At 37.7% G+C, this 26,780-nt stretch overlaps 4 protein-coding genes, 1 long non-coding RNA gene and 1 pseudogene across 9 annotated transcripts; 4 read left to right on the top strand and 2 right to left on the bottom strand.

Moving 5' to 3' along the window:
* Positions 1-1,292: 1,292 nt before the first annotated feature.
* LOC111799943 (long chain acyl-CoA synthetase 6, peroxisomal) lies at positions 1,293-8,531 on the bottom strand. Its single transcript, XM_023683477.2, has 24 exons — positions 8,392-8,531; positions 8,139-8,302; positions 7,201-7,261; positions 7,038-7,115; positions 6,849-6,920; positions 6,685-6,766; positions 6,438-6,543; positions 6,281-6,357; positions 6,044-6,088; positions 5,861-5,947; positions 5,306-5,395; positions 5,104-5,183; positions 4,911-5,004; positions 4,707-4,795; positions 4,534-4,622; positions 4,142-4,271; positions 3,897-4,015; positions 3,268-3,391; positions 3,097-3,183; positions 2,805-2,908; positions 2,593-2,678; positions 2,030-2,116; positions 1,845-1,931; positions 1,293-1,769 (listed from the first exon to the last, which is right to left on the bottom strand). The coding sequence occupies exons 2-24, from the start codon at positions 8,254-8,256 to the stop codon at positions 1,683-1,685; spliced, it is 2,079 nt and encodes a 692-aa protein (XP_023539245.2). The 5' UTR covers positions 8,257-8,302; positions 8,392-8,531; the 3' UTR covers positions 1,293-1,682.
* On the top strand, positions 8,481-9,021 carry LOC147791357 (uncharacterized). The gene is made up of 2 exons (XR_015422199.1): positions 8,481-8,585; positions 8,691-9,021. It is a non-coding gene; the product is annotated as an uncharacterized LOC147791357 (long non-coding RNA).
* A 571-nt stretch (positions 9,022-9,592) lies between these two features.
* LOC111799944 (putative membrane-associated kinase regulator 1) lies at positions 9,593-11,474 on the top strand. Its single transcript, XM_023683478.2, has 2 exons — positions 9,593-10,622; positions 10,735-11,474. Exons 1-2 carry the CDS (start codon positions 9,877-9,879, stop codon positions 10,988-10,990), a joined length of 1,002 nt encoding a protein of 333 aa, XP_023539246.2. The 5' UTR covers positions 9,593-9,876; the 3' UTR covers positions 10,991-11,474.
* A 2,374-nt stretch (positions 11,475-13,848) lies between these two features.
* Positions 13,849-20,101, top strand: LOC111799942 (ARM REPEAT PROTEIN INTERACTING WITH ABF2). The gene is made up of 19 exons (XM_023683476.2): positions 13,849-14,243; positions 14,454-14,611; positions 15,034-15,203; positions 15,284-15,404; positions 15,480-15,554; positions 15,656-15,750; positions 15,984-16,059; positions 16,241-16,348; positions 16,607-16,735; positions 16,857-16,925; positions 17,134-17,193; positions 17,311-17,434; positions 17,551-17,690; positions 17,949-18,012; positions 18,110-18,189; positions 18,472-18,536; positions 18,623-18,740; positions 18,851-18,975; positions 19,619-20,101. The coding sequence occupies exons 1-19, from the start codon at positions 14,003-14,005 to the stop codon at positions 19,710-19,712; spliced, it is 2,112 nt and encodes a 703-aa protein (XP_023539244.2). The 5' UTR covers positions 13,849-14,002; the 3' UTR covers positions 19,713-20,101.
* Positions 20,102-21,015: 914 nt separating this feature from the next.
* Positions 21,016-24,099, top strand: LOC111799940 (RAN GTPase-activating protein 2). Of its 4 annotated transcripts, none has more exons than XM_023683470.2 (2): positions 21,016-21,359; positions 22,026-24,099. In XM_023683470.2, the coding sequence occupies exon 2, from the start codon at positions 22,052-22,054 to the stop codon at positions 23,699-23,701; it is 1,650 nt and encodes a 549-aa protein (XP_023539238.2). In that variant the 5' UTR covers positions 21,016-21,359; positions 22,026-22,051; the 3' UTR covers positions 23,702-24,099. The 4 variants fall into 4 exon arrangements, with proteins under 4 accessions (XP_023539238.2, XP_023539242.2, XP_023539239.2 ...); XM_023683474.2 differs by lacking the exon at positions 21,016-21,359 and adding an exon at positions 21,397-21,413; XM_023683471.2 differs by lacking the exon at positions 21,016-21,359 and adding an exon at positions 21,646-21,662.
* LOC111800046 (uncharacterized) lies at positions 23,998-26,577 on the bottom strand (annotated as a pseudogene). Its single transcript, XR_015422154.1, has 6 exons — positions 26,361-26,577; positions 26,078-26,125; positions 25,802-25,978; positions 25,633-25,701; positions 24,812-24,882; positions 23,998-24,233 (listed from the first exon to the last, which is right to left on the bottom strand). The product of XR_015422154.1 is annotated as an uncharacterized LOC111800046 (transcript).
* Positions 26,578-26,780: the final 203 nt, after the last annotated feature.

Below are 26,780 nucleotides of genomic sequence, written 5' to 3'. Positions count from 1 at the left end.
TTGGTTCCTAAGTTTTCTAGGTTATACCCTAAGTTTATTTGATTAGTTGAAGTTCAACTTAGGGCAAAAAATATAAGCCATAAAGTTCTCCTTTCTTGGTCCTATCTGGCCATTAGTTCTTGAGGTTCAACTCGTTTATGCTTCTCCTAAAATTCATTATTGAGGTTCAACCCTTCTGAACTCATCTTTCTCATCAAATTCATTCTCGAGGTTCAATTTTGTTGAGTTCTCCTTTCTTATTGGGTTTGTTCTCAGGTTCTAGAGGTTCTAGGGTATCCTTTGTTGGATTATTCTACTAGTTTTATTCTTCATCATCATCATAGACTTATGTGTTATAGGCCCTCGAGGCGTAAATGATTTAACATAAATTGAAACTATTTTGAAATTGGATATGCATGATTTTTCATTTTAGCTCGTAAAAATGAGATAAGAGATTCAATCATATCTAAAAAAAGAGAAACCTCTTATTTCTTAGGAGTCTGTTAGGATAATCTTTCAATTTAATATTTTGATTTGTCAACGATGTGTATTGAAAATCGGAGAAAGTAAAACTATCTTAACTGCTAAGCCATTCTCGTACATTGGATGCCAACATATCATGATAACATTATGAGCTGCCTCTCTTCTCACATGTTGAATGCTTTACTCGAAAACGATAACATATGACTAATTTGATCGATCCAGAATATTTCACATTTATTTAAATCATTTAAGCACTTCTTTTTAATTTGACTTTGTTCAAAAAAAATATATATTTCTTTTTTCTCTTTTTAAGTTATTCCAAATCTAGGGCTGATCAAGGAACTCCCTATAAAAAGTGGGGATGGATTGAGATTAAAATGGTGCATTTGGATAAAGATTTTCATTTTCCACGTCATGCCAACATATTTAATATTATTCCTTAAGATTTTCATTTTAACCTCTACCATTGACACTTTTTTCTCTCGAGCGTCGTAGTTGGTACACCGCTCAAGCCCACCACCAATAGATATTGTCTATTTTGGGTCCACCACCGATAGATATTGTCTGTTTTGGGCCACACAGTTTTAAAACACGTTCAAGGAAAAGGTTTCCACACCCTTACAAAGAATGCTCCGTTCCTCCGATGTGAGATCTCACACTTTTTTTTTTCTTTTTTTTTTTTCTTTTTGGAGAGGATTTGAAGGTACCATTTTTTTTTTTTTTTCCCATAAGAAACACAACCAATTTTCTTCTTCATAGTTTAGGTGGTAACAACCACAAGCATGGTATACATAAAATTGATGAAGTCGGAAGGCTTAAGGAGATGAGTATTGGCAGACGAGTAAAAGCACAATCATGCTTGCTTATTTTACTCAAGAACTGAAGATTTAAAGTAATAGAATCAATAGCATAACTTATTCGAATACGTAACACGGTAATGATTTCCATCGTCCTCTCTCTTGGGTGGAACAATCGGAGACTTGGAAAATGGTAATGTTCTTGGAGAAGCCATCAATGGGTTAACACTGATGCTATGTTACAGCAATCAGAGCACCATGTAATGAACAGAATCTACTTGGGTGGTGGTTTCCATGGTATGATCAATTCCAAGGGGCTCGGATTTTTCGTTTTCGAGATCTTAAGAGATTTAACTTTGCTATACACCTAGGAGAAGATAGGGATGGAGAGTGACTAACAGTTTTTTCGGTTTGCTACCTCTTCTAGGAGGATGGATCTGATGAAGCAAGCTCGGCGTACATATTGGATATTATGTTGGCAAAGTATTCCTTCGCCTGGGGTCTCTTAATCTGCGGAGGAAAAAGAAATTCAGATAATTTAATCATTCAACTACTCTCAAGATAATATCTACATTCACCACTTGCCTTGAATGTAGGAGTGAGAAGACCATTCTCCAACGTGAAAGGCTCATGGACCAAAGTGACAGCTTTCGCAAATTCGAAGCCTCTCAACTGAAATTAAAGAGGTAGATTGTGTTTTATAATCACGAGAAAGAGCAAAATGGCATGATTGAATCAATGATTTACAAGATAATTGTTGGTTTGCTTGCCTGTGCCTCTCTTCCAACGGCATCCATGTCCGCCAAGACTGCGGCCCTTGCTCTTGGGTCATTGCAGAGTTCGGCTAAATCATTGTACTGCACGTTAAATTGTTTGACGAACACTGGTTAGAAAGATGAGAAAAAATGAAGCTCTTACACTATTGACTTGATCCATGCAGAAGTTGGGAAGATTATATGCAAATACCCAACTCAAATATGCAAATCAGTACATCAAATGTAAAATCCTGTAAGGCCAATTTCTTAAACCGTCCAACTTTTTGAGAGTTCTTGGTAATTTATATTTCCACACTAATCTGCACATGCTATATCTAAGAAAGGAAGAAAGGAGGTTGATGACGAGGGATGAATCAAGCTCCCTTCTTGTCAAGCGCCATTGAGGAAGAAGTTTGAGGTGACAGTTCATGATGGGTTTGTTTATCACTTCCCAGTTTCGTTAGAGGTTATAAATTTCTCAATTGACTACAAAGAGAAATCAAGTGCTCATATGCAACTCAAGTTTAGAATGAAGCCCAATCTATAACATTCCCAAGACTAGACACAAACCAGCATACCTTAATGCCTTCGGAAGAAGCCCATGATTTCAACGTCTCCAAATCAACTGAGACTACAGCTACCAAAGATGAATTGAAGCTATCACCTTCAGGAAGAAGCAAAGAGAATCAGTAACCAAGTGGCTCTACGTCATGGTAGCATGCATAAGAACCAGTGATATAGCATATGAAGGTACAAAAGGATGAAGAAATTTCAGAGTCCCATTTCTCACCGTAAACAAAGCATTGGGCAACAAACTTGCACTTCGCATACACATTCTCAATTTTCTCTGGTGCAATGTACTCCCCCTGTGCCAACTTAAAGATATTCTTCTTCCTATGGAGAAGTACAATACTTTTAATAACAAAAGAAGGGATTCCTTCGGTTACAAAGATGTATAGAGATTTACTTAAGCTTAAGACCGTTCTCAGGAGATTTATTATGGCAATCTTTTAGCCAAAAAGTTTGTTCATATTTTAAGTCAAAAGACAACAAAGAGAAGCAACGAGGTAGAGGTCACCCACCTGTCAATAATTTTTAAACGACCACCAGGCAACCAAAGTCCAATATCTCCAGTATGGAGCCATCCATCTTCATCAACAGTTTCTCTCCTGTCCAATTCAAATATTCATTTAAATTAAAAAGTACTCGATCAATTAAATCCATTCAAAGAGGTGAGCAAAGAATATTTTTACGTCTGCACTTCATCTTTGAAATAGCCTTTGAAAACAAGGGGACCCCTGATACAGATCTCACCGCGAGAATAAGGCTGATCATCGGATGTGTAATTCATCTCTGGAACATCCACGAGCTTTATTTCTAAAACAGAAATGAAGGAAAATCTTAACCAAGATTGGGAATTATGAATTAAAAACAACCAAGTGGATATGAAAAAGGCCTTAGAAAGGATGGCAGGGATCAAGTCACCCACTCAGGGTGCAAAACCATATTAAGCATTCTGCATCTAATTGATGTCACAGTTATTTTATTATTTTTGTAGGAGAAAATATTTGAGGTGACTGAAACAATAAGATTTACAGAGTTAATAGAGAAATTAAAACCCACTACTGTAGCATAATCCACTACATTCAATGGTTAAAAGGGTAGCAGCCATATTGAAGAGTTTTTCCTTTTGAGACCTACAACTTCAAGTCAATTTCCCAGACTTTCACAAAATTTGAGTTTATTGTGTACGTCAGAATTCGAGTGAAATAGCAGGCAGGTTAAGAAGCAATCTTCATAAAATTTTCATATATTTATCACCAAAACTCCTCAAGCATGTCTTAAACTCTAAATTACTGAGAAGCTCATGTTAGCAGCTTACCACAAGCAGGGTTGGGAGCCCCAACATGACCACAAAGGGTGTCGTCTGGGTCCATGGCACTTATGACACAAGACGTTTCTGTCATTCCATACCCTTCAAATACTATACCACCAAAGCAGCTGTGGAACAATTACATCCAACTCTTCAGAAACTAAAAGGAAACTCAAATAATAATAATAATAATAATAATAATAATACAATAACAAAAGCCTATAAAATTGTGAACCAAAATATTAAAAACTCACATTTTTAAAAATTCCAGTATATCAGGAGATAATGGCGAGGCACCTGATGCCAAGACACGAACTCGTCCTCCAATCTTTGCCTTTATCTTATTGAATACCAATTTGTCCCATATGGGAGAAGGACTTTTTCCTTTAATAGTAGGATGCCCCAAAATACAGACAATAATCAAATTGCAAATATTTGAAAATACTAATACATAAAAGAGGAAAATGAAAGTAAGGAAGAACACGGTAAATGGATGCAGGTATGGATCAATAAGTCAAATTTCTGAAAATAGAGAAGGGCGAGGACTTTAGATAAGCTTAGCCACTAACTTTAAAAGAGAAGAGTGGAAATTTAGAAGTATGAAACATGATGCAAAAGCGAATCATTTTCCCGGTTAAAACCATACCATTCATTATAGCTTGCTTCTTGGAATTGTAAGCCGCATTAAACAGTCTCTCCTTTAGCACACCAGAGGTCTTTACAGCATTAATAATTCTGTTCACCACGAAACCAACTCAATAATAAGAGAAGCATAGTATTTTCTGATTGATAAAAAATTGTTGATGCATGAATCTTTACCCAGCATATATCCTGTTATACAGCCTAGGGACACTGCAGAAGATTGTCGGTCTTAATGCAATCATATCATCCATTAACTTCATATTATCCTGAACACAAGTATACAAGACCATATCAGGTTGCCTGAAGTACTGAATGAAATTGCTCACAACTTCCTAGTAAACTGAGTTGAACATTGAAGACAGTATTTATATAGCTTCGTACCCCCTGGTAAAAACCAACAGCAACACCGAAGTAAACTGATGAGACCTGGTTAGCCCGTTCATATATATGTGCCAAAGGCAGGTATGATATGTAGCTGATAATTAGAATGTAAATCAGTAGAAACCAAATATATCGATCAAATTAAATGATAATGTCGCAGTACTGTAATGTAAAATTGACAGCTGATGCTCACACGTCTGAGGGGTAAAATTTCAAGGCAAGAGAACATCCAGCAACACTCGCTATCAAATTTCCATGAGACAGTATAACACCCTGGCAAGATATTGACGTAAAAATAAGAAAACATGACCTTGCAAGGTTTGAAAGATCAAGTCACTGTTAAGCAACGTCAACAGCTTCAGGATCAGAAACAAAAGAATTCTTAGAAGCTACACCTTTGGAGTCCCAGTTGTACCACTTGTATAGCAAATAGTTGCTATATCATCAGGTTTTGGCGGGCAAAAAGGCTGGATGTTGTTGCTACCCTGGAAGGAAAGAATGCACATTACAAGGTTATTCTAAAAAAAAACAGGGCAACAGTAAGTCATAAAAGAGCTGTAAATTGTAAAGTTGCTGCAGGTATAAGGATTTATTGGCATGCAAGACTGGGATTTGTTGATTTCATTGTATATCCATTCTATTAATTTAGAATAATTAAATCAAAATGCTCATATTTTTATTTCTTTGCAACTTCTGATACAAACGTATAACATCGTCTCCAAAAACAAACAAAAACTGAACCATTACGTTAAAGGCCGTAGCATACAATATCAGAAATCTAAGTGAATTTCTTCTGCAGAATAAAACGTAGATAGCTTAACAAAGAAGCTGCATCCCCATAGGAAGCATGCCAACAGCTAAGCATGTTACTTTTTCTTATGACATAGTGAGAGGATTTTTCAGTTCCTTTACTTCTCCTTTCCTTCTATCATGGGAGACTAAGGGCTTACCTGACTAAGCAAACTTGCGTACGTTAGAATCTGAACTCCAGTTGATGATGGAAGTGATGGTATTTGATCATCTACCCCACCTACAACCTATAAAATTTGGAAGCTAAACTAATTAATAATTGTATCAAGCAGCTGGAGAGCAGAACCAAATTGAGATCAATTACAAACACACGGTATTCATACCACGATCAGGCGTACAGTTGGAATTTCTGACAAGAAGCTCAATAACTGCAATTTGAAAGAAATAATAATGTTTTTTTTTTTCTGAAGACAACTCCTCAATTAAAAATCAAGGATATGATTGAAACCAATTTCTAATACTACGAGAAACTGGTCCTTCCACCAACGCTATTTCTTTTGGATATTGAAGTCAATTTCTCACAACGCAGCAGACAGACTAAAATCTAATGTTTCACTCACACTGTTCAATGTCTGAGGAACACAAAAAATAACTTGTACATGAGCATGATTTACAATGAACTGGACCGCATCAGGACCTGTAAAAAAAATGTTTAAACACAAGACCAAATGGGGAGATTTTCAGAAAGAAACAATATCTGGAAGAGAAACGACAAACCAAGAGTGTCATATAAAGGAACTGATATGTAAGAATATGCTGAGCAGGCGTGATCAACTACAAGCCACTCAGGTCTATTGATGAAATATAACCCAATGCAAGATCCCTGTGTCAAAGATACCGAGAATAGTTAGGCAACACTAAGGACATTACAGGGTCAATACACATTCATCAGGCTTCACCACTATATACCAATCCCCATAAAAATAAGGGACAAGTTACACACTATTCTATTCTAGGCATTCACCTTTGATATACCATGATTTACAAGGCCAGAACCTAATGCTGTCCGAGCAGTACCTGCTTCTCCATATGTCATCCATTTGTACCTTAAAGGGTGAAAGATAAGTCAAAATTTATGGAAATTAGCACTACTAAAAATTTGAAATTTAACAGCCGCATAAAACTCACTCTCCAACTGTTCCATCACATCGGATTCGGGTACCTAGGTACTTATAGTCCCTATATACATCAACTGAGCGCCTAAAGTGGATAAAGTCAAATCAAAGATCAAAAGCTGTTTATAGGTAATCGAAATTAGCAGTAAACATACCAGATCCTTATGATCAGAAAGAAGATAGAGGAGGTGAAGATACTCACACAAAATTATCATGCAATGTACCAATTTCTGGATGATCAGGAAATCTATCCACAAGCTTTAAAGGAGAGCGGGCAGATCTACCATGAGGAAACAAATAATCTTTATGAAACATAGCCATGAGGAAAGGGCAAATCAAGTTCAAACCACCCATTAATATCTTACCTATATACATTCCACTTTCCAGTCTGCAATTTCTCTGGAAGCACAACACTGTAGCCATCCCCTGTTCATCGTCGATAACTTTGACAATGTCAGCAAAGCTTGGGAGAAAAATGTCAAATAGCATAATGTATCACATTTCTCATTTCTCCATATTCAATGATAATAGACGAGAAAGATGATCCACTAAAGTTTTCTAGACTTACACACACCTAAGAACTGTGGCTCGCCACCATATCACACCTTTAGTTTAGATTCGGATTCAAAATGCTGTCCACTTCTACCAGAAACCCCAACATCTAGCCAAATTATTACAAACTAGAGCTGAATATTCCTGCAGCTCTAGTACTGAACTTAGAATACATTCACACAGTGCAGACTCCGTAAGGGAGAAAACGAAATGATTTAATTGCATATCAGTCCAAAATTAATTACTAGCACTCATTCAATTGCATACCAGTCCGTATCAAATGGGTTAATTTTGGACTAGATCGTAAAGGGAGAAAACGAATTGAGAGTAATCGTGCGCGATCAACGACGCCCCACAACCAGACCCAACCACATAGACAATGAAAATCCAAGAAAATCCAGAATCATAATAATAAGAAACTATCTCAATAAGGGATGAAACCCCCATAGACAAAGTCAACAAGTGTTCAAACAGCCTGCATTTAATCGCCCTTCGTCAATACCAATGCGTTTGGGCAAAAAAACTAGAGTCCATATGGCCCACGTTTCATCTAATTGGCCGAGAAGTAAAAAACGAAAATCAAGCCAATAGTCATATCATCATCAGTCGCACAACGTTACAGATCCATAGCTTTACATAGAAACAAAATTACTAATCTACTCCGAACAAAATACGCCAGTGAGCTTTTCCCACATCAACACAGAAAACGAACAAGTAAGCGAGAGCCAAATAGAGGAAGAAACACACATACCGTTGAAAAACTCGCCAGCAGTAGCGTTCAGCCGAAGCTGAAAAGAAGAGAAATCGCCGTCGGGAACAAGATGATCCTGAATCGCCTGAAGCCGACGTCGAGCAGCGGAAGAATCCATTAGCACTCCAAGATTTGAATCCACCACAAGCCAATCCAACCGATTACTGTAGGGGGAGAAAAAGGCAAAAAAGGAAATCGAATCCTAGTGTTCAATTCCTCAATCAGAAGAAAATGTAAAATAATTTATGCATACCGGATAGAGAATTGTTGAGGCACGCATCTTTAGGTAGGTGACGAAACCATGACGGCAACAGCGATTTGGATATAGCTTTCCGATTCTTTTGTAAAAGATAATTTAATCGCTCGATTATCCACAAACAGAGTTGTGATCCGTGTGAAGAACAAAACAACAAAGCGGTCGCAACGCAGCTAGTAGAAGACGTGAAGGTTCAACGTATTCACATTCAATTGGTTGAAATTGTTGATGGAGTTTGAATTTGAGTTTGATTTTGATTTTGATTTTGTTGGGTTGATTTTTCTGTCAACATCCAGGTTATCATTTTGGCTTCCAGTACACCGCCTGATCAAGATCCTGCGGCCATGGCCTTCCCAAAATGTCCAAGTTTTTCTCTTCCAATGATTTAATCCTATGATTCTTCTGTAACTTTCTGTAAATGCCCGCTCATACTTTTTACTCGTGTTTATTAGTCATTAAGATGGTTGTAGTTGTTGTCCCGTCAAATTGTCATAAATTTTTTATTTAATTTAGTAATTAAATTCATTGAAAATATAACCATTTTGATTAAATAAGAATATTAATTTGGTGGTTTAATTTATAACAATTTTAATTATTTTTTTTTTTTTTTTTTTTTTTTGCTATAAATCATATTTAGTATGCAACAATTTTTTTTATTAATATTCTACATGAATTATCCTTATTAAAGGGTGTATCTAGAAGGTTGTTGATATCGGAACTTGACATCCGAATTTGATATCAAAGTTTGAGAGAGTTTTGTGTGTCACATTGTATTTCTTTAGTAATATATTGGTGAGGGTCTTTGTTGTGTGATAGTGAGGTATTCATGTGTAACACTTTGACTTGGATGTAGGGGAACTTCTCCTCTCTAAACCACGTAAATATTTTGGTGTCTCCTTGTGTAATTCTGTTATTTGGTGTTGTGAGTACATTTATTCCGCTTTCAGCACACAACAGTCATCACCACAGCTAGTTTTTCCATCGTGGACATTCATCCACATATAAAATGAAGAAAGTAATATTATTCTCTCGTTCTAGATCTGAAATAATTAAGGCAAGTAAGTGTCGGGTCACACAATTTATATACTCGATCCAAATAAATAATGCGAACGATAACATAAGAATGGTAAACTCCATAGCAATTATGGGTTTATGTCAGAGTTATGAATATGAACACGTAATAGATTGTGAAGTCCTAACATCGGTCAGAGAAAGAAACAAAACGTTTTTTTACAATAGCATAGAATCTATACGGGTCAACGACCATACATAAGACTAAAGGTGTTAAGCTGATAACATGCCTGTCGACTGCTATAAGTAACGGGTCAAAGCTAACCGTCTCAAAAGCCAGAGGCGAGTGGCGTTTTGTCTAAGCTCACATCGATCGAGAAGTTTAAGAGAGTTAAAACTGGCTTCTCTCCCATGGGACATAAACATGTACACTTGTCGAGCTCCGAACACCATTATAAATTTTTATAACCAATGAACGTTTCCATCCAAATTCCACCCATTTTTTCTCTCCCGATGAAGATGATCGAGAAACCCATAGATCCAATAATCAAATCCACCGCCACCGTAATCTCGCCGTCACCCAAAAATTCCTTCTCTTCCTCCTCCTCCTCCGATTTCGAATTCACCGTCTCCATCTCCCCCCGGAAATCCTCCACCGCCCTTTGCCCCGCCGACGAACTCTTCTGCAACGGTCACCTTCTGCCTCTCCACTCCCGCCGGAACTCCCTCGTTCCCACCCTCCTCCCCTCCTCCAGCACTTCCTCCTCCGCCGACTCCACCACCACCACCTCCCGCGACTCCACCGGCAGCTCCTCCACCGACCACTCCCGCTCCTCCTCCCAAAACGACCCCAACCGCCCCACCTCCGACGACGCAGATCTTAATCTCAGAACCCGACAGCGTCACGACAAAAAGTGCAAGCAGTTTTCGTTTGCGAGATTCTCGTCCGTTTTCAGGAAGGAGCCGAAGAACAACACTGGTAGTAGTAGTACTCATGGTGGGGAATCCAGGCCGCCACGTGTCAAAGGGATTGGATCTACCGCTAAGGAAGTAATCAAGAAGTGCTTCAGAAAAGTCCAACTCAAAATTGGGTCCAAATCTTGCCACTCCGCAACGGCGGCGGCCCATACGGCGGAATCGGCGAAAGATAGCTCGTTAAATGCCGGCAAAACAGAGGAGAGCGGCAGATTTTCACTCTCATTTTCCGGGAACTTGAGGTAAAATTGTAATTATAAATCAAACCCAACCAGAAATTTTAATAAAAACATAATAACTTTTCAAAATTTTAAAATTTAAAATTTAAGAAGAACAAATTTGATTTTGACCCAGGTATCCACGTGGAAGAAGCAGCTTCCTACCGAGTTGTCCATCGTCGACCCGGTCATCACCGAGTCACTCCGGCGTTCTCCGGCGAGGAGGCGTACAGAGCTTGAGCTCTGTCAGTGGCTACGGATCGTCATACTCCGCCGACATGTCGTCTATGGAAGAACTCCACAGTGCAATCCAAGGCGCCATTGCCCATTGCAAGAACTCACTAATCCAAACCAAAGACACCATCAACCCCGACGAACCCTCCTCGTGCTGAATCCTCCCGATAAAAACACCACCAATTTCTCACCGTATTTTCGAGTCGATAAGAGTGTTTTTCAGGCGATCGGAAGAAATATCCGATCAACCCTATTGGGTATATATGAATTTGAGTATAGTTTAATTTATTTCACAAATATGAAAATATATATTGAATGCATTAATTATATGACAAAATTGTGTAATATTAATGTTGTATCAGGATCTTCACGCTTGCACTTTTTGGATGTATTTTGTTTATATTTGCAAGAAACTCCAAATTTGTCGATCAAATTATATATCAATCATTTGTCACGTCCTAATAAAATTTGATCGATTTATTTTTAAGACGGAAAACTTTAAGAATATGTATAACAAAATAGAATAATTAAACAAATGTGGTAGATTTAAAATTATGAAAGTAATTATAAAATTAATTTTAAAAGTGGAAAATTGAAAATGATATTTAATAATTACTACTCACCTCTCAAGCAAACGCCACATGCAAAACGGGAGGGAATTGGGTCGAATAAATTTATATATTTTTTAATTATATATATATATATAGCGGAGTGTTGTTTGGAGGGGAGTGGCGATAACATGGGAATGGGACCAGAGGTGGTGGGTATGAGCGCGATCTGGACCGTAAAATGTGCTGACTTTGAGTTGACTTTGGGATGTCGGTGCGGAATCGAAGTAGAGTGAGCAGGATAAATCATGAACAGGCGAAGGAGGAAATTGCAGCGAACCTAGCGGGGTTTCAATCAGCTCATTCAAATTATTTTAAAATGGTGAAGCAACAGCTATGGTTGTTGGCCCATTCATTAATTATCCATCTTTAAATTATATATTCAACCCCTAATTTCCATACGTCACCCAAATAAATAAATAAATAAATAAATAATCTTCTTATCGGGTTGGGTGCGGTCGAGTTAATGAAGGTAAAAATATAAATGATTTGTTTCATCGAGAGGGTTACATGAGCTACCTTAACTCTCTTGAAGATTATTGGGGTGAGTCCTACCTTGGTTAATTTAGTGGAAGATCATGAGTTTATAAGTGAGGAATACTATCTTCATTGGTACGAGGCTTTTTGGAGAGCCCAAAGTAGAGCCATGGAGCTTATGCTCAAAGTGGACAATATCATACCGGAGAGTCGTGATTCTTAACGTAGTATCAGAGTAATGCCCGAAACTTAGCCATATCAATAGAATCCTCAAAATTTGGTTGTGAGTCTTTATGGTGTAGTCAAAAGTGACTAAATTGTCGAACACATGGTGTACTTTGTTCGAGGGCTCCAGAGAAATGAATTGAGCCTCGATTAAGGGGAGAGTCATGATTCCTAACAAACTCGACTTAATATCAATTTTACTTTAATTTATGTATTAATTTAAATATTAGAACGTGTTGAAACACAACACCACTCTTACATGAGTATTCTGTCTCGTGAGTTCCTCGACAACACAATCAAATGTCTTGGCTCATAATCGATGTAGATATGTGGTTGAATTCTCACATCAGCTTCGATAACCAATTATTAAATTTTCATCAAGAAAACAATATACTCAATACATAATAGAATTGCATAGATATTTTCTTGCGAGAAAATAATAATAAATTAATTTCTACATCAACAAGACTTGCCTACAATTTGGTACATGAAAAAGGTAGGTAAGACTTTTGGAACTCATTTGATGACATTTTCTATTTTTATTGTACTGTATGGTTGAAAATAAAAGACATAATTTGTCACAAATTGACATTTAAAAATAAAAATTAAAATAAATAAAGACCCAATAATTTATACACTCGACCAATTTGTCAAAAAAAAAAAAAAAAAAAAAAAAAAAAAAAAATATATATATATATATATATATATATATATATATATATATATATATATATATATATATATATTGGAATAAAAAAAAGTCAAAAATAAGAAAATGATTTAAGGTGGGACATCTCAATAAATTTTAAAATGAGTATATATACGGTTGGTCTTAGCTAATATAGAAAATGATCATGAGTTTATAAACAAATAATACTCTCTCCATGTGAGGTATTGGGGCAGCTCAAAGCAAAACCATGAGAGTTTTAGACCTTTTAGGGGAGCCAAAAGCAAAACTATGAGAGTTTATAGTGGAAAATATCATACCATTGTGGAGAGTTCGATTTGTCTAACCGGTCTCAAATTTATTTAAATAATAATAATTTAGTATGCGTGACTTAATTTAAAGTTAAACTAAAAAGGTATTTTTTTTGATTTAGTATATGGTTTTTTCGTCCACAAGTTAGGGCATTTGTTTAATAGGAAGGGAAGCGGGGCGGTGGTTGGTGATGTGGAGCAGCTGTGGGACTGAAGCGGCACGACCAGTCGGTAAGATTGGACCTCCGACATGTCGATTAAAACGACGTTCCATTAAAGACTAAGCGACAGCTCACATGCCATTACGCTGCTCCATTTTTTCTCTACTGTTTTTCCGGCGTTGACTGCGAGTCGCTGTCACACAATGTGGGCCGATTCTTCATGGGCCGCCAAGGCCCAGCCCGTTTAATCGTTTTCTGAGATTGTACAATAAAATAATTATTTAAATACAAGGCCCATTAGCATGTCGCAACAAGATGGGCCTCCACTGTTGACTAAAGTGGATTCATTTGGGCCCACTAAAATTTCGTGGGCCAGCTTAGACAGAGCGCACGTTAGTTACTTTCTTTGAGCGGTTTACCTTTATAGTAATTTTTGGGCGGGAGCGCACGTTAGCATTTCGGCCCAGAGCGGGGGAAGTTTTCGGCCGGTTTTGATTAAATGCGAGACAGAACGGAAAACTGTGAAGAAATTATGGGAGGCAAAGATAAAAGAAGAGGGAAATCTGAAAATATTTACAGTGTGAATTTACTAAATTACCCTCTAACCTCCTCTCTCTCTCTCTTCTCCTTTCACTCGCCTTTTGATCAAGTCCCCAGATTTGGTTATTGGGATCACTCTCTTCCACGTCTCGTTATTCCAAGCTCCTCTGGTTGTTTGTTTATGGAGCTTCCGAAGCGCGTAGATCAGAATCTTCCAGAGAGGAAAGGCCACAAGCGGAAACTGGAGGAGGAATTTGAGGAAGAACGGGGGATCTCTGTTCCTACTGGGGATGCCAAGCGAGCGTTACTCAGCGAGGTCAGTGCTCAAGTTGAAATTCTCAATTCCACTTTTTCATGGAAGGAATCCGATCGAGCTGCTGCTAAGCGAGCTACTCATGTTCTTGCGGAGCTTGCTAAAAACGGTACACTCATGTACATATTTATTTTAATTTACCGGAACGCCCTTCCGATCTTGTCGTGTTCTTATGCCTATTCGTCTCTTTCGGTAGTTGGAGTTTCTAGTGGTTGATCATGTTCTGGATGGTTCTTTGGATTTTCTTCTTCTTTTTTTTTTTTTTGTGTGTTTTTGTTAATTGATTGGAATTCTTGTGTTTTGTTGGGGTTGTTGCCAGAAGAGGTAGTGAACGTGATTGTGGAAGGTGGAGCAGTGCCGGCTTTAGTTAAGCATTTACAAGCACCGCCTACTGTTGAAGGTGATCGCAGTCTTAAGCCATTTGAACACGAGGTTGAGAAAGGAAGTGCTTTTGCGCTTGGACTACTGGCTGTAAAGGTCAAATTCATTCTGCTCTATTTGGATACATGTTTTCCTATTATCATCTCGACAGTGTGTATGACTTCTTTGTACGCGTTCTTTCAGTCAAAGAAAAGATACTGGCCTAGATTTTCTGTCCTTAACTTAGTAGCGTTGAACAACATTTTGGACCTGAAATTTTGGCATAAACAATCCTATTCTTGTTCATTTAGTCTAAGGTGTTGCCAGAATAAATGCAATCTTTCAACGGGATTGCTTGTCTACAGTTGTTGCTGATGCGTAATCCCTTCTCAGGCTTTTGTTTGACATTTGCATCTAAGTTTAAGAAAAACGTATTTTAGCATGCATGTATAAGTTATCACCTCATCTCAGTCCCAATGCTCTATGCATTTCTTCTAATGATTTCTGATCCGTTTCTTCTTTTTATCCTCTCTAAACAGCCAGAGCATCAGCAACTGGTTGTTGACATTGGTGCTTTGTCACACCTTGTTGAGCTATTGAAGAGACACAAGGAAGGTTCTTCTCGAGCTGTAAATAGTGTTATTCGTAGAGCTGCAGATGCTATTACAAATCTTGCCCATGAGAATAGTTGCATTAAAACACGGGTTAGGTATGCTTAGTCAGTTGTCTAACTTCTAAGTTTTACAATTGTCATTGAAACCCATTCTTGATGAGGATTTAAACATTCAGGATGGAAGGTGGAATTCCTCCTCTTGTTGAATTGCTTGAATTTACGGACACAAAGGTACAAAGAGCTGCTGCTGGGGCATTACGAACACTGGCCTTTAAGAATGATGAGAACAAAAACCAGGTAATTGGTCTGTGAATTTGATGTTCAACCGTAGGTTTAATATGCATCTCATATATTATCTTTACTACCTGGCAGATCGTTGAGTGCAATGCTCTCCCTACGCTCATTTTGATGCTTCGGTCAGAGGATGCTGCTATTCATTACGAAGCGGTAGGGTGTTTTCCATGTCATAAACATGGATATTTTATGCTTATTAGTAAACTGATATATTCAGTTTGCATTCTGTAAAATATGGATTTTGTGGATTTTAGGTTGGTGTTATTGGAAATCTGGTGCACTCATCCCCAAATATAAAGAGAGAAGTTCTCCATGCTGGAGCTTTGCAACCTGTTATTGGATTACTCAGGTATTGTAAACTTCAGAATTCTTGTCACATCTTTTATTTTTTACTGCTTCATTACGTGTAACTTCACGAATCTTGTCACATATTTTGTATATGATTCAGTAAATGTCTAGTGCCTATCTTCTCATGATATCTATATTCCGTTGTAGCTCTGTCAATCATAACTAGTTATGCCGTGAAGAAAAAGTTGATCTCCATTAGTCTGAAACATGTTAATCATTTCTCTATTGTTTTAGTTCTTGCTGCTCTGAGAGCCAAAGGGAGGCAGCTTTATTACTTGGACAATTTGCGGCAACTGATTCAGATTGTAAGGTAAATAAAAATTGACGATTTATTATTTCAGGGTAACAAGTTTGAATAAGAGTGATATATTTATGGTATATTATTTCCTTAAATATTTTCTTTTTATTACAAAAGATATCCTCACCAGTCAATTTCTGTTATGTATACTTGTTTTTATAACTTTCTTACTGAACACATTGAACATTTTCAGATTCACATTGTACAGAGGGGTGCTGTTCGACCCTTAATTGAGATGCTTCAATCACCTGATGTACAGCTACGAGAAATGTCAGCTTTTGCATTGGGTAGATTGGCACAGGTACTACATTCCATTTCTTCCGTTCAAAATCATACCTGGTGTACTATTTCCAAGTTTATAACTTAAATTTTTTTATTACTTTTTGTATAGACAACCTATCTTTTACCCGACATTAAATTTCATAAATCTTCATACTGCTTTCTTAAAGCATTATTCTTCGCCACTTGGTTGATTCATTTTCCCCCCGGGTTCTTAGGAATGAATGACAAGGTCTCGTGAATTTCTTAGCTGAAACTGAGAAGAATTTTTTATTTTCAGGAAACTCATAATCAAGCGGGTATTGCTCATAACGGTGGTCTAATGCCATTACTGAAGCTTCTCGATTCGAAAAATGGTTCTTTGCAACATAATGCAGCATTTGCTCTTTATGGTCTTGCGGATAATGAGGTATGTTACCTTCAATCTTGATATAAACTTGAACATGAATTGCTTGGTAAATCCTACCGCCTTACTGAACTATTGTGATCATAATTTAATGTAAACTTTAATTGTTTATTTCCTTCTGTAGGATAATGTATCTGACTTTATTAGGGTGGGAGGAGTTCAGAAGTTGCAAGATGGAGAATTTATAGTGCAAGTAACTTAACCTTCCTTATCTATCTAGTTGGAACAGTTCAATAACAACCCCCCCCCCCCCCCCCCCCCCCCCCCCCCCCCCCCCCAACCTCTTCTGATCTTGCACGTATTATTGGAGGTTATCCACAGTTTCCATCCAATAGTGGTGGTTACTGACTTTCTTGCTTTGTCAAGTGTCAGACTTAAATATATTGGCAATTTTGTTTCAGGCAACAAAAGATTGTGTAGCAAAGACAGTCAAGAGATTGGAGGAGAAAATACATGGAAGGGTGAGCTGTGACTTTCCTGATTTTGTTTTGGGATTTTGGCATGTCTGATGTTTTAGTCTGTTCAATTGTCAATATGGATGCTTTCCAAATGTTAATCACATTCTTTTCCTTGCTTAGGTCTTGAATCACTTGTTACATCTAATGCGTGTAGCTGAGAAGGCTGTGCAAAGACGAGTGTCTCTTGCTCTTGCTCATCTTTGTTCACCCGATGATCAGAGGACCATATTTATCGATAATAATGGCATGTCATATTCTTAGAATCTCATTAAGTCTTTCCCCTTTGAGGGTGCAGTTGGGGATAAATTTGTTTTCTTAATGGAAATTTTATTGTAGAACAACCGCATTTGCATTTTGCAGGTCTGGAGTTGCTTCTTGGCCTGCTTGGTTCTTCAAGTCTCAAGCAGCAGCTTGATGGTGCTGTTGCTCTGTACAAGCTGGCAAATAAAGCCATGACCCTTGCTCCTGTAGATGCCGCTCCGCCATCTCCAACACCACAGGTAGGATGTTTGTAGATTTATTACCCTTCTGACATACGTCATTGAAAAAATATTTTACACATTGGCTTGAGAATGAAAACCTGGCTTTGTGAAATAGAGAAAGTTAATGGGTATGGGTCCTTGAGCCTTTGATTTAGTGGCTAAATATACGAATCCCTCGGAAATCTGTTCCAGTTTCTGGGAGTATTTGTTCTCTACTTCAAGTTTTTTACCTGAATCCCATGCCCTTAATTACTAAAATTCTGACATGTCATGCAGGTTTACCTTGGGGAGCAGTATGTGAACAATTCTACATTGTCTGATGTGACTTTTCTTGTTGAAGGTCTTTATTGTTTTTCCTCATGTTTTAAACAACTTATGATCCATTGCTTTTCTAATGACTTCATTCAGCTTATGCCTTTTCCATTTGACATTTGCAGGAAGACGCTTCCATGCCCACAGAATTTGCTTGCTTGCTTCTTCAGATGCATTCCGTGCAATGTTTGATGGTGGCTATCGGGTGAGCATATCAATATTTTCTAAACTATTTCTGTCATCCTTGTTTCTAGTTAACTTTGCGACTATGCTTTCAAGTGCGAGTGGTAGTTTTGTCTCACCTGTCATAATGGCTCCTGCATGTTGCAAGTTTCCCCGATCATATAGTTCACTTAGAACAATGTAATGCCTTTAATATTTATCATCCTTTAGCATGTTTATACTTATATTAATCAAACTGGAAATTTCTTGGAACAATAGTCTTCAGAATGCACAATTTCACTGATTGGGTTTAATATTATTTCAGGAAAAGGATGCAAAGGATATAGAAATTCCAAATATTAGATGGGAAGTTTTTGAGCTAATGATGAGGTAAAAAAGTTCGACTTCCAAAAGTTATCAGAATATGAATGCAAGTGGTATTATGTTAATTAACTGAATTTAAGTTATCATTACAGATTTGTTTACACTGGATCTGTGGATGTTTCATTGGATATTGCACAAGATCTCCTGAGAGCTGCCGATCAGTATCTCTTGGAGGGACTTAAACGATTGTGCGAATATACCATTGCACAGGTGAGCTAAGAATTTTTAATTTTGGTTTCTGATATTTCTCATTCAATTATTCCCGTAACTCAGGCTGTCATATATGTATATGATATATGTTAATTTTAAACTTCTTCCAGGATATATCATTGGAAAACGTTGCAAGCATGTACGAACTTTCAGAAGCCTTTAATGCCATATCTTTGAGGCACACGTGCATCCTTTTTATCTTGGAACAATTTGATAAACTCAGCGCAATGCCAGGGTATGTGCCTCCCAACCTTTTCCGGTCCTTCCTCCTTTGCCTGCTTGAATAAACTTTTTGAGTTTTTCTGCCTTTAAAAGAAACTTGTAAATCCTTGTTGAAGCATATGTTCACAAAGTATCAAATTATCCACTTAGGTCTAGATTGATAACCATTTAGCTTTTGAAAATTAAGCCTTGAAATATATTTTCACCTTGGAGTTCCATGTTTTGTTCTTTACTTTTTACATGTATTTTTCAAAGCTAAGCCAGTTTTGAAAGCTAGAAGAAAGTAGTTTAAAAAATTTGTTGTTTTTAGAATTTGGGTAAGAATTCAATTATTTTCTAAACATATCCTAGATAAATGATGAGAAAACAAACACAATTTTAAAACCTATAAACCTTCAAACAAGCCCTTAAAAAACTTCATTTCAAGTTCCTCAATTTTGGTAACAAACTTGGAAGCTAAAACTGTTAGATTTAGATCGTGCCAGTGGCTTTAAATGGAGAATATCAGTATCAGAAGCCCCTACATAAGATTATTAAAGCAAGTTGTAAGTTAAACTCGTATGGATCATTTGGAGATACACCTAAAGAGGCCATGGATAGAAAAATATGGTTTCTCCTGCCTTTTCTAAGCCAATTCTTCATTCCAATATTTGCAGGCACTCTCATCTAATTCAGCGCATACTTCCCGAGATCCGCAACTATTTTGCAAAAGCCCTGACCAAGCCTAACCTCCCTGGCTCACGGTTGTAGATGGCTGGACCGTGCATTCATTCATCATCTCTAACTAAAAAAACAGGATGTACAGATAGTGGTAGATTTGGTTGCTGCAACCGAGCGAGCTAGAATGAGGTTCGAATTAGTTAATTTGTTTGATGGCTCATGATCCTTTGGCTTTTCTTTTTTCTTCTAATGAGTTTAGGGTTTTGATCTTTTGTATAAAGTCTTTAGTAATAGCATTGCTAGATAGAATGACCTCATTCCTCACATCGACCTTATATCCTTGAAACGCATTGCATTTATTTTATGAATTGATGTATCTTCCCAAATGACTAAGCTCTTGTGAAGACACAATTCAATTGGAGAACACTGTAAATTTGACCACCGGTTATATCAATTTCAGGGGTTCAACAGGTTTTTTTTGGACTGTGGGTTAATCTTTTGAAATAATTTTGATTTTGTTATGTTATTTATTTATTTATTACTTTTACTGCAATTAGGTAATTAAGATCAAAGCCCGTTTTATTAACTTTTTAATTGATTTACTTTAAGTGTGGTTTTGTTAGTAATTTTACTTTAAATAAAACTATGGAATGCATATTACAATTTCATTTGTCAGATTAAATTTCATGTGATTCCTACATTATTTTCTTTATTTTAACCATAATTTATATCTTTCCTTGGAGCACCATGGGCCCATTTCCATATGATTGCCTTTTTTTTTTCTATGTATAAATGACACTGCTTTTAATAATTCCAAAAATACTTCAAACTATTTCTTTAAAGTACTACACATTCATTTAATAAATCAAAACTATGTATAAATGTTTACCTTAAAGCAATTTTATTTATGCTTTGATGTGACATGTCTTGACCTCGTGTGTTAAATGATTATGAAAATTATTGATACTCAAATCTCATCCAAATTTTATCTATCAAAATATCATTTTCTTATCGGTTGTAAATTATTTAAATATAAGTGTGAGTTATGATTGAAATGCATAATTTAAAGTGCTAGAAACTCATAATTTTGTTAAAAAATCTCCGATCGATCTTACAATCCATCTCCTTGGGGATCTAGTGTCTTCGTTGGCACATCGCTCGGTGTCTGACTCTTATACTATTTGTAATAGCTCAAGCTCACCGTTAGTAGATATTGTCTTATTCAAGTCTTCCCTTTCGGACTTCACTCAAAGATTTAAAACGCATAGGTTAGGGAGAGGTTTCAACACCTTATAAAACATGTTTCGTTCCCTCTCTAACCGACTTTAGATCTCGCCGGGACACTTTAAATGCTTAGGAATCATATTTTTTCCTTCTCCCTTCTCCCATAATAAAGAGAGAGTATATTTTTAGAAGATTAAAAAGAAAAAGAGCTGAAAGTCGAGGCTTTGAAAGCGACTTTGCAAAAATGGAAACCTGGCGGAAGGGGCCATCCTCTGCCTGAAACTTCAAATTTGCAAAAACTTCTCTGTTAGGCTTCCGCCAATTGGACGCAAACGCTAGCCCTCCTCGAAACCCCCACCATTGGCCTTCGCCCCAACAATTATAATCACTATTTTACCATTTCCATGTTTCCCTTTTTAACTTTCTCTCTCTTCTAGTTTAGATTTTTTCCTTCTATCCTCTTCTCTCGTCTTCTTCAGTCACTCGCTCACATCCTCCATTCATCTCCAGGAGGTGAACAACACTTTTTTCTCTTGTCTTGTTGCTCTGTTTGCTTTTCATTACAGGGTTTTCTTCATTCCCTCCTTTTGTTGCTTGTTTGCGTTTGTGGGTTTGCCTCCATTTTCTTCCGAACTTCGTTTACAAGTGTTCGAAGCTTTGTTTTGTGTTAGATCCATAATAGTTGTTGCTAATTGGTGTTTTTATCTTCTGGGGTTAATTTTAAGAAAAATGGGCTTTGTTTGTTCCCTGATGTCTCTGATTGTACAAGAGTAAAACATTTCGTTTTCAAGTGTGTTTGACACTTATCGGCTTCTGGTAATGTTTTTTTCTTGTCACTCTATCTTGTTGGTGGACTACCCTCTGTTGTTTAGGTTAATACAGAGATAGTTCAGAAGGGAAAAGTTTTAGGCAGAGCTGGATATGGAATTCTTCTTCCAATCTGTATCCTTTTTGTTTCTACTTCTTATTGGACTACAAGAATGGTTGGATGAGTGCATGGTGGAGCTTGGAAATAAGTTTCAGCTCTGTTTCTTTGCTGATATTGTAATATGTTTGGATACTATGGATTTTTTTGGCTCATGGCTTGTGTGTCCTAACTTGTCTCTATTATCTAGTGACTATGATTTTCTTAAGAACTGGACACTTCTGTTATGTTTATTTCTATTCTATTCACTGTAGGTGGCTGGATTTGAGCACTTCTGACAATGGACTTTGCAAACACAAATTTGGAATGTAGACCATTGTCGATCAAATTGTGGCCTCCTAGTGACAATACCCGGAATATGCTTGTGGAACGGATGACATCTAACCTTACCAGCAAATCCTTTTTCACCCAAAAGTATGGTACTCTTAGTCAGGAAGAGGCCACAGATGAGTCGAAGAGAATTGAAGACATTGCTTTTGCTACAGCTAATCAGAACTATGAAAACCACCCTGATGGTGATGGAAGTGCTGCTGTGCAACTTTATGCCAAGGAGTGTAGCAGGCTTCTTCTCGAGGTTCTTAAGAGGGGTCCTAGAGTCGAGGCAGACAAGGAGGAGGTTGGATCTGATATCACTAGTGCTCCACGTGAAACCTTTTTCGACATCTCGAAAGGTCGACGGGAGTTTATTGAGGTGGAGGAAGCTGAAGAACTACTAAAGCCTTTGAAAGAGCCAGGGAATTCTTATACCAAGATATGTTTTAGCAACCGAAGCTTTGGTTTAGAAGCAGCTCGTGTTACTGAGCCCATTCTTGTATCCCTCAAGGATCAGTTAAAAGAAGTGGACCTCTCTGATTTTATTGCAGGAAGAACAGAGTCAGAAGCTCTAGAAGTCATGAAATTGTTCTCAGATGCTTTAGGAGGCAGCGTTTTGAGGTCTCTGAACCTCTCAAACAACGCCTTAGGTGAGAAAGGTGTTAGAGCTTTTGGCTCTCTCCTGAAATCACAGACTTGTTTAGAGGAGCTATACTTGATGAATGATGGCATTTCCAAGGAAGCTGCTCAGGCAGTGTCCGAGTTGATTCCTTCAACGGATAAGCTTAGAGTCCTTCAATTTCATAATAACATGACAGGCGATGAAGGTGCTCTCGCCATCGCTGAAATCGTGAAGCGTTCTCCTCTGTTGGAAGATTTCCGCTGCTCCTCTTCAAGGATAGACTCAGAAGGGGGAGTTGCCTTATGTATAGCACTCGAGACTTGTACCAACTTGAAGAAACTTGATCTTCGAGACAACATGCTCGGAGTGGAAGGTGGATTTTCTCTGAGTAAGTCCCTTGCATACCATGTAGATCTCAAGGAGTTGTATTTGAGCTACCTGAACTTGGAAGATGAAGGTGCAATTGCCATAGCTAATGCACTAAAGGACACAGCTCCTGCACTAGAAGTCTTGGAAATGGCTGGTAATGACATAACAACTGAAGCTGCTTCTGTATTAGCTGCTTGCATAGCTCAAAAATCCCATCTTACCAGCTTGAATCTGGCCGAGAATGAACTGAAGGATGAAGGAACTATCCTGATCAGTAAGGCACTAGAAGGTCACATCAAAATAAAAGAAGTTGATATGAGTACTAACTTAATAAGGCGGGCAGGGGCTCGGGTTTTAGCTCAGACCATGGTTCACAAGCCTGGTTTCGTGCTGCTGAACATCAATGGAAATTTCATTTCTGATGAAGGCATTGATGAGGTGAAAGATATTTTCAAGAAACATCCGGATATGCTTGGGCCCTTGGATGAAAATGATCCTGAGGGGGTAGATGGCAATGAGGACGAGGACGAGGACGAGGATGAGGACAAGGATCCCGTAGCAGACGAGAACGATGAGGATGAATTGGGATCAAAACTAAAGAACCTTGAAGTTGATCAAGAGAACTAGAGGTTGGTTTAGGCCATTTGCAAGATTTGTCTCTTAAACTTTAGTGTTTGAAGAGAGGAATCTGTTGTTTTAGTTTGGGACTTTTATCTAATTTAAGCAACCAGCATGGTACGTACTAGATGGTCTGTAGCCGTAGGTTTTATTTGGTCTTTGCTTAGGCATTGTGCTGTGTTCGTGTAGACCACTGATGACAGGAACTTTTGCCATGAACCGCATCTCTATATCCCTTGTTTTCATTGCCTCCCTTTTTCAGAGGAATGGATGAAGGATGGATCTTCCTCCCAATTCAGTGGAGATTAGCTTGGAAAGTTTGTTTATATTGATTGGAGTGGATGTTCTATTACCTGTACTTCAAGTTACCATAAAACTTGTTAAAATAAAGCAGATAGTTATGTTCTTTTCCATTTCTTACATTTTGTCGTCTCCATCTCTGTGCTGCATCACGGTACCCTTGTCTCAATTTTTCATCCTTGCGTATTCTTCTTCACTTTCCATTTCATTTCGACTTTGAGTGTCCTTTTGCCACCACTTCCTGCACAACATGAGCAAGCTTTTCTATTTTCCATTTCATTTTGACATGTACAGCCTGTGTAAATTACAAAGTATGCACATCAGAATTTAGGTACCAATTAAATTCCCATATGAATGCTTCATGGTGGCCAATGGAGTAAAAGAGACAATTACGTTTGTTCTAACGTTTTTGAGATATTATAGTAGCAATGAACAAATATACTATATTTGATGAGAAAAAACACATTAGATCTCCCAAATACAATATTTGATGTGTATTTTAATCTTGTCCATATTCAGAAGGCCTAGAAAATCACACAAAACATGAATTAAAGCGGCCCAAATTTCCATGACAATTAAAATTACAACACTGAGGGGCAGGACGTACTATCTTTTTAAGCCTTTTGTTACAATAAAAAATGAACCATGGGCGCTAACAATCATGAATCAAGCCATGTGGGAAACCGACTCCAGGAGAGCTCATGAATTTTGCAGTTTCTAACAATCATGGTCTGAAGTTGAACATTCAAATCTAATCTGCTGAAATCTAATTTGACAACTTTGTTTCCGTTCGAATACTAAAATAACTTATGTCCTCACCTTACTCAGACCAACATCAACTGGTGTTACTCTAGCATCCGGAGCTCTTTCTTTGAGTGTGAGGGTAACACCTAAGTTTAACATGACAAAATAAGGTTTCTTTGAGTGTGAGGGTAACACCTAAGTTTAACATGACAAAATAAGGTCTAAATTGTAATGTGCACGAGAAGAAACACAGTAGCCAAGGATGTCAACATAACGAAGCAGAAGTCCTCCAAAGATATAGTCAAAAAGATACACATAATTAAATATTCAATAGACTAAGAAAGGAAAAAAAAAAAAAAAAAAAAAAAAAAAAAAAAAAAAAAGAAGCTTAGGCATTGAGAAAAAGGAAGGAAGCGTAGGAGGAAAAGAAGCTTAGGGATATATAGTCAACTAGAGCATCATGCAACACTGTCGACCAAAAAAATTCAGCTTGGGCACTGGGAACCTTTCTTGATGCTATACCAAGAAGAAAAATTTGTAGGAGAAAGAGATGGACAAAGCTTATGGTAGCTGGAAATGACTGCTGGCAGGAAACCAAGAAATCAAGCAGACACTAGAATTTGGCTTCTTCATTCCTCGGCAGAGTTTTTGCAAACAATAATTTCCTAATAATGCTGTCACAAAGAGAAATCACGAAAGCGGATATGGCTAAAACTGTTTGGAAGAAAAAGGGCCAAAAAAGTGATGTTCTTGAACTGGACGCTGAACTGAATTGATTCATAGAACTAACATGTTCCCAGTCTTCTTTAAAACACAAGCATCTGATTCACGTGCAGATTATATGAGAATTCAGCCTCATTATATGACAGAATTTAGTAGAAACTTCTAACATTTACCTTCTCGATATATGGACCCCATTCATGCTTGCGCAAATGGTGAGGAGCATCAAGCGGTGGCAACATCCCCTACAACAAATTTACAATGAAAAGAAGATCAGAGGAAAAACAGGAAATGTTACTTCTTGTTGATTAAAGCAACCAATCAATTTAAGGTCGGACCACAAACCTTAGGACTTAGATTGTTGTGCTTTGGGAAAAGAGCTTTTCTCAAGTATTGTGGAGTCTCAAGATACTACAAGATCTTATAAGAAAAGCAGCGCCACTTTGCTCCTCATCAGAATTGTTCGCTGCCGCAACATCCGAGTCAGTCACCGAACTCCTTTCCACTGTCGAATACCACTACCTGATACGTGCAAAAACTATCTTCCTGAGTTGAATAATTCCAATGAAGCCAATGACTGTCCTAGAAAATTTCAAGTAAAGAAATGAGGAAGATGGAGACCTCGTCAATTCGGAATATGGTTGCCGAACGAGCAATTTGACCAGCCAACTATGAAGAAGTTCATACAACATTAGAAGAAAGAAAAGTTATGCCAATGTCAATCACATCACTTCATTTGAACGTGGCGAAAATGAATCAAGAGAGCAGAAAAATCAACACAAACTTCGAACCAAAGATATCAAATCATTCAAAGAGAAAACATAACAAATGACAATCTTCCAAGGGACAGGGGAAAGGGGGAGAAACTCGAAAAACACTCGCCTATAAGGGAGAAAATGCATACTCTACTGGCAGTCTCGAGGGATTGAGCGTTGTCGATTATGGAACCGGATACCGCAATGGTCACTCTAGGTTTTGAAATCGATCTCCTCCTCTCCCCTTCAATTTCATTCTCGAATTTCCTCTTCTTCTTCTTTTTCCGATGGAAAGCTTCCATTGACAAACTCAGCTTCAATCTGAGCTTCGAAGTCGTCTCTTCCAAGTGCCTCCAATAAGCCCATGGGCCCAGATGGGCTATACAGACTCCACCTATCCCAAGCTTACAAAGCCCAGTAAATTACACGACGGCCCATTATATTTTTGGGCTTTCCGATTCACTATTACACACCCAAAATAAGCCCATGGGCCGAGTTGGGCAATACAAGTTAATGGATAATGTTTTTTTAAGAATAATAAAATAAGCCCATGGGCCTCCAATAAGCAC

Source organism: Cucurbita pepo, chromosome 8, assembly GCF_057944985.1.
Source record: "Cucurbita pepo subsp. pepo isolate OVF chromosome 8, ASM5794498v1, whole genome shotgun sequence".
NCBI lineage: Eukaryota > Viridiplantae > Streptophyta > Magnoliopsida > Cucurbitales > Cucurbitaceae > Cucurbita > Cucurbita pepo.
The sequence above is the reverse complement of the archived record's forward strand: the minus strand, read 5'-3'. Positions and strand labels throughout refer to the sequence as shown.

Coding starts and splice junctions, on each gene's coding strand:
- LOC111799944 (XM_023683478.2), top strand. CDS start 9,877: ATGAACGTTTCCATCCAAATTCCACCCATTTTTTCTCTCCCGATGAAG. Junction 10,623..10,734: donor TCATTTTCCGGGAACTTGAG/GTAAAATTGTAA, acceptor ATTTTGACCCAG/GTATCCACGTGGAAGAAGCA.
- LOC111799940 (XM_023683470.2), top strand. CDS start 22,052: ATGGACTTTGCAAACACAAATTTGGAATGTAGACCATTGTCGATCAAA.
- LOC111799942 (XM_023683476.2), top strand. CDS start 14,003: ATGGAGCTTCCGAAGCGCGTAGATCAGAATCTTCCAGAGAGGAAAGGC. Junction 16,926..17,133: donor ATGGAGAATTTATAGTGCAA/GTAACTTAACCT, acceptor ATTTTGTTTCAG/GCAACAAAAGATTGTGTAGC. Junction 18,190..18,471: donor TGTTTGATGGTGGCTATCGG/GTGAGCATATCA, acceptor ATATTATTTCAG/GAAAAGGATGCAAAGGATAT.
- LOC111799943 (XM_023683477.2), bottom strand. CDS start 8,256: ATGGATTCTTCCGCTGCTCGACGTCGGCTTCAGGCGATTCAGGATCAT. Junction 2,909..3,096: donor CGTTTAAAAATTATTGACAG/GTGGGTGACCTC, acceptor ACTTCTCCATAG/GAAGAAGAATATCTTTAAGT. Junction 1,770..1,844: donor TTCTCACTCCTACATTCAAG/GCAAGTGGTGAA, acceptor TTTCCTCCGCAG/ATTAAGAGACCCCAGGCGAA.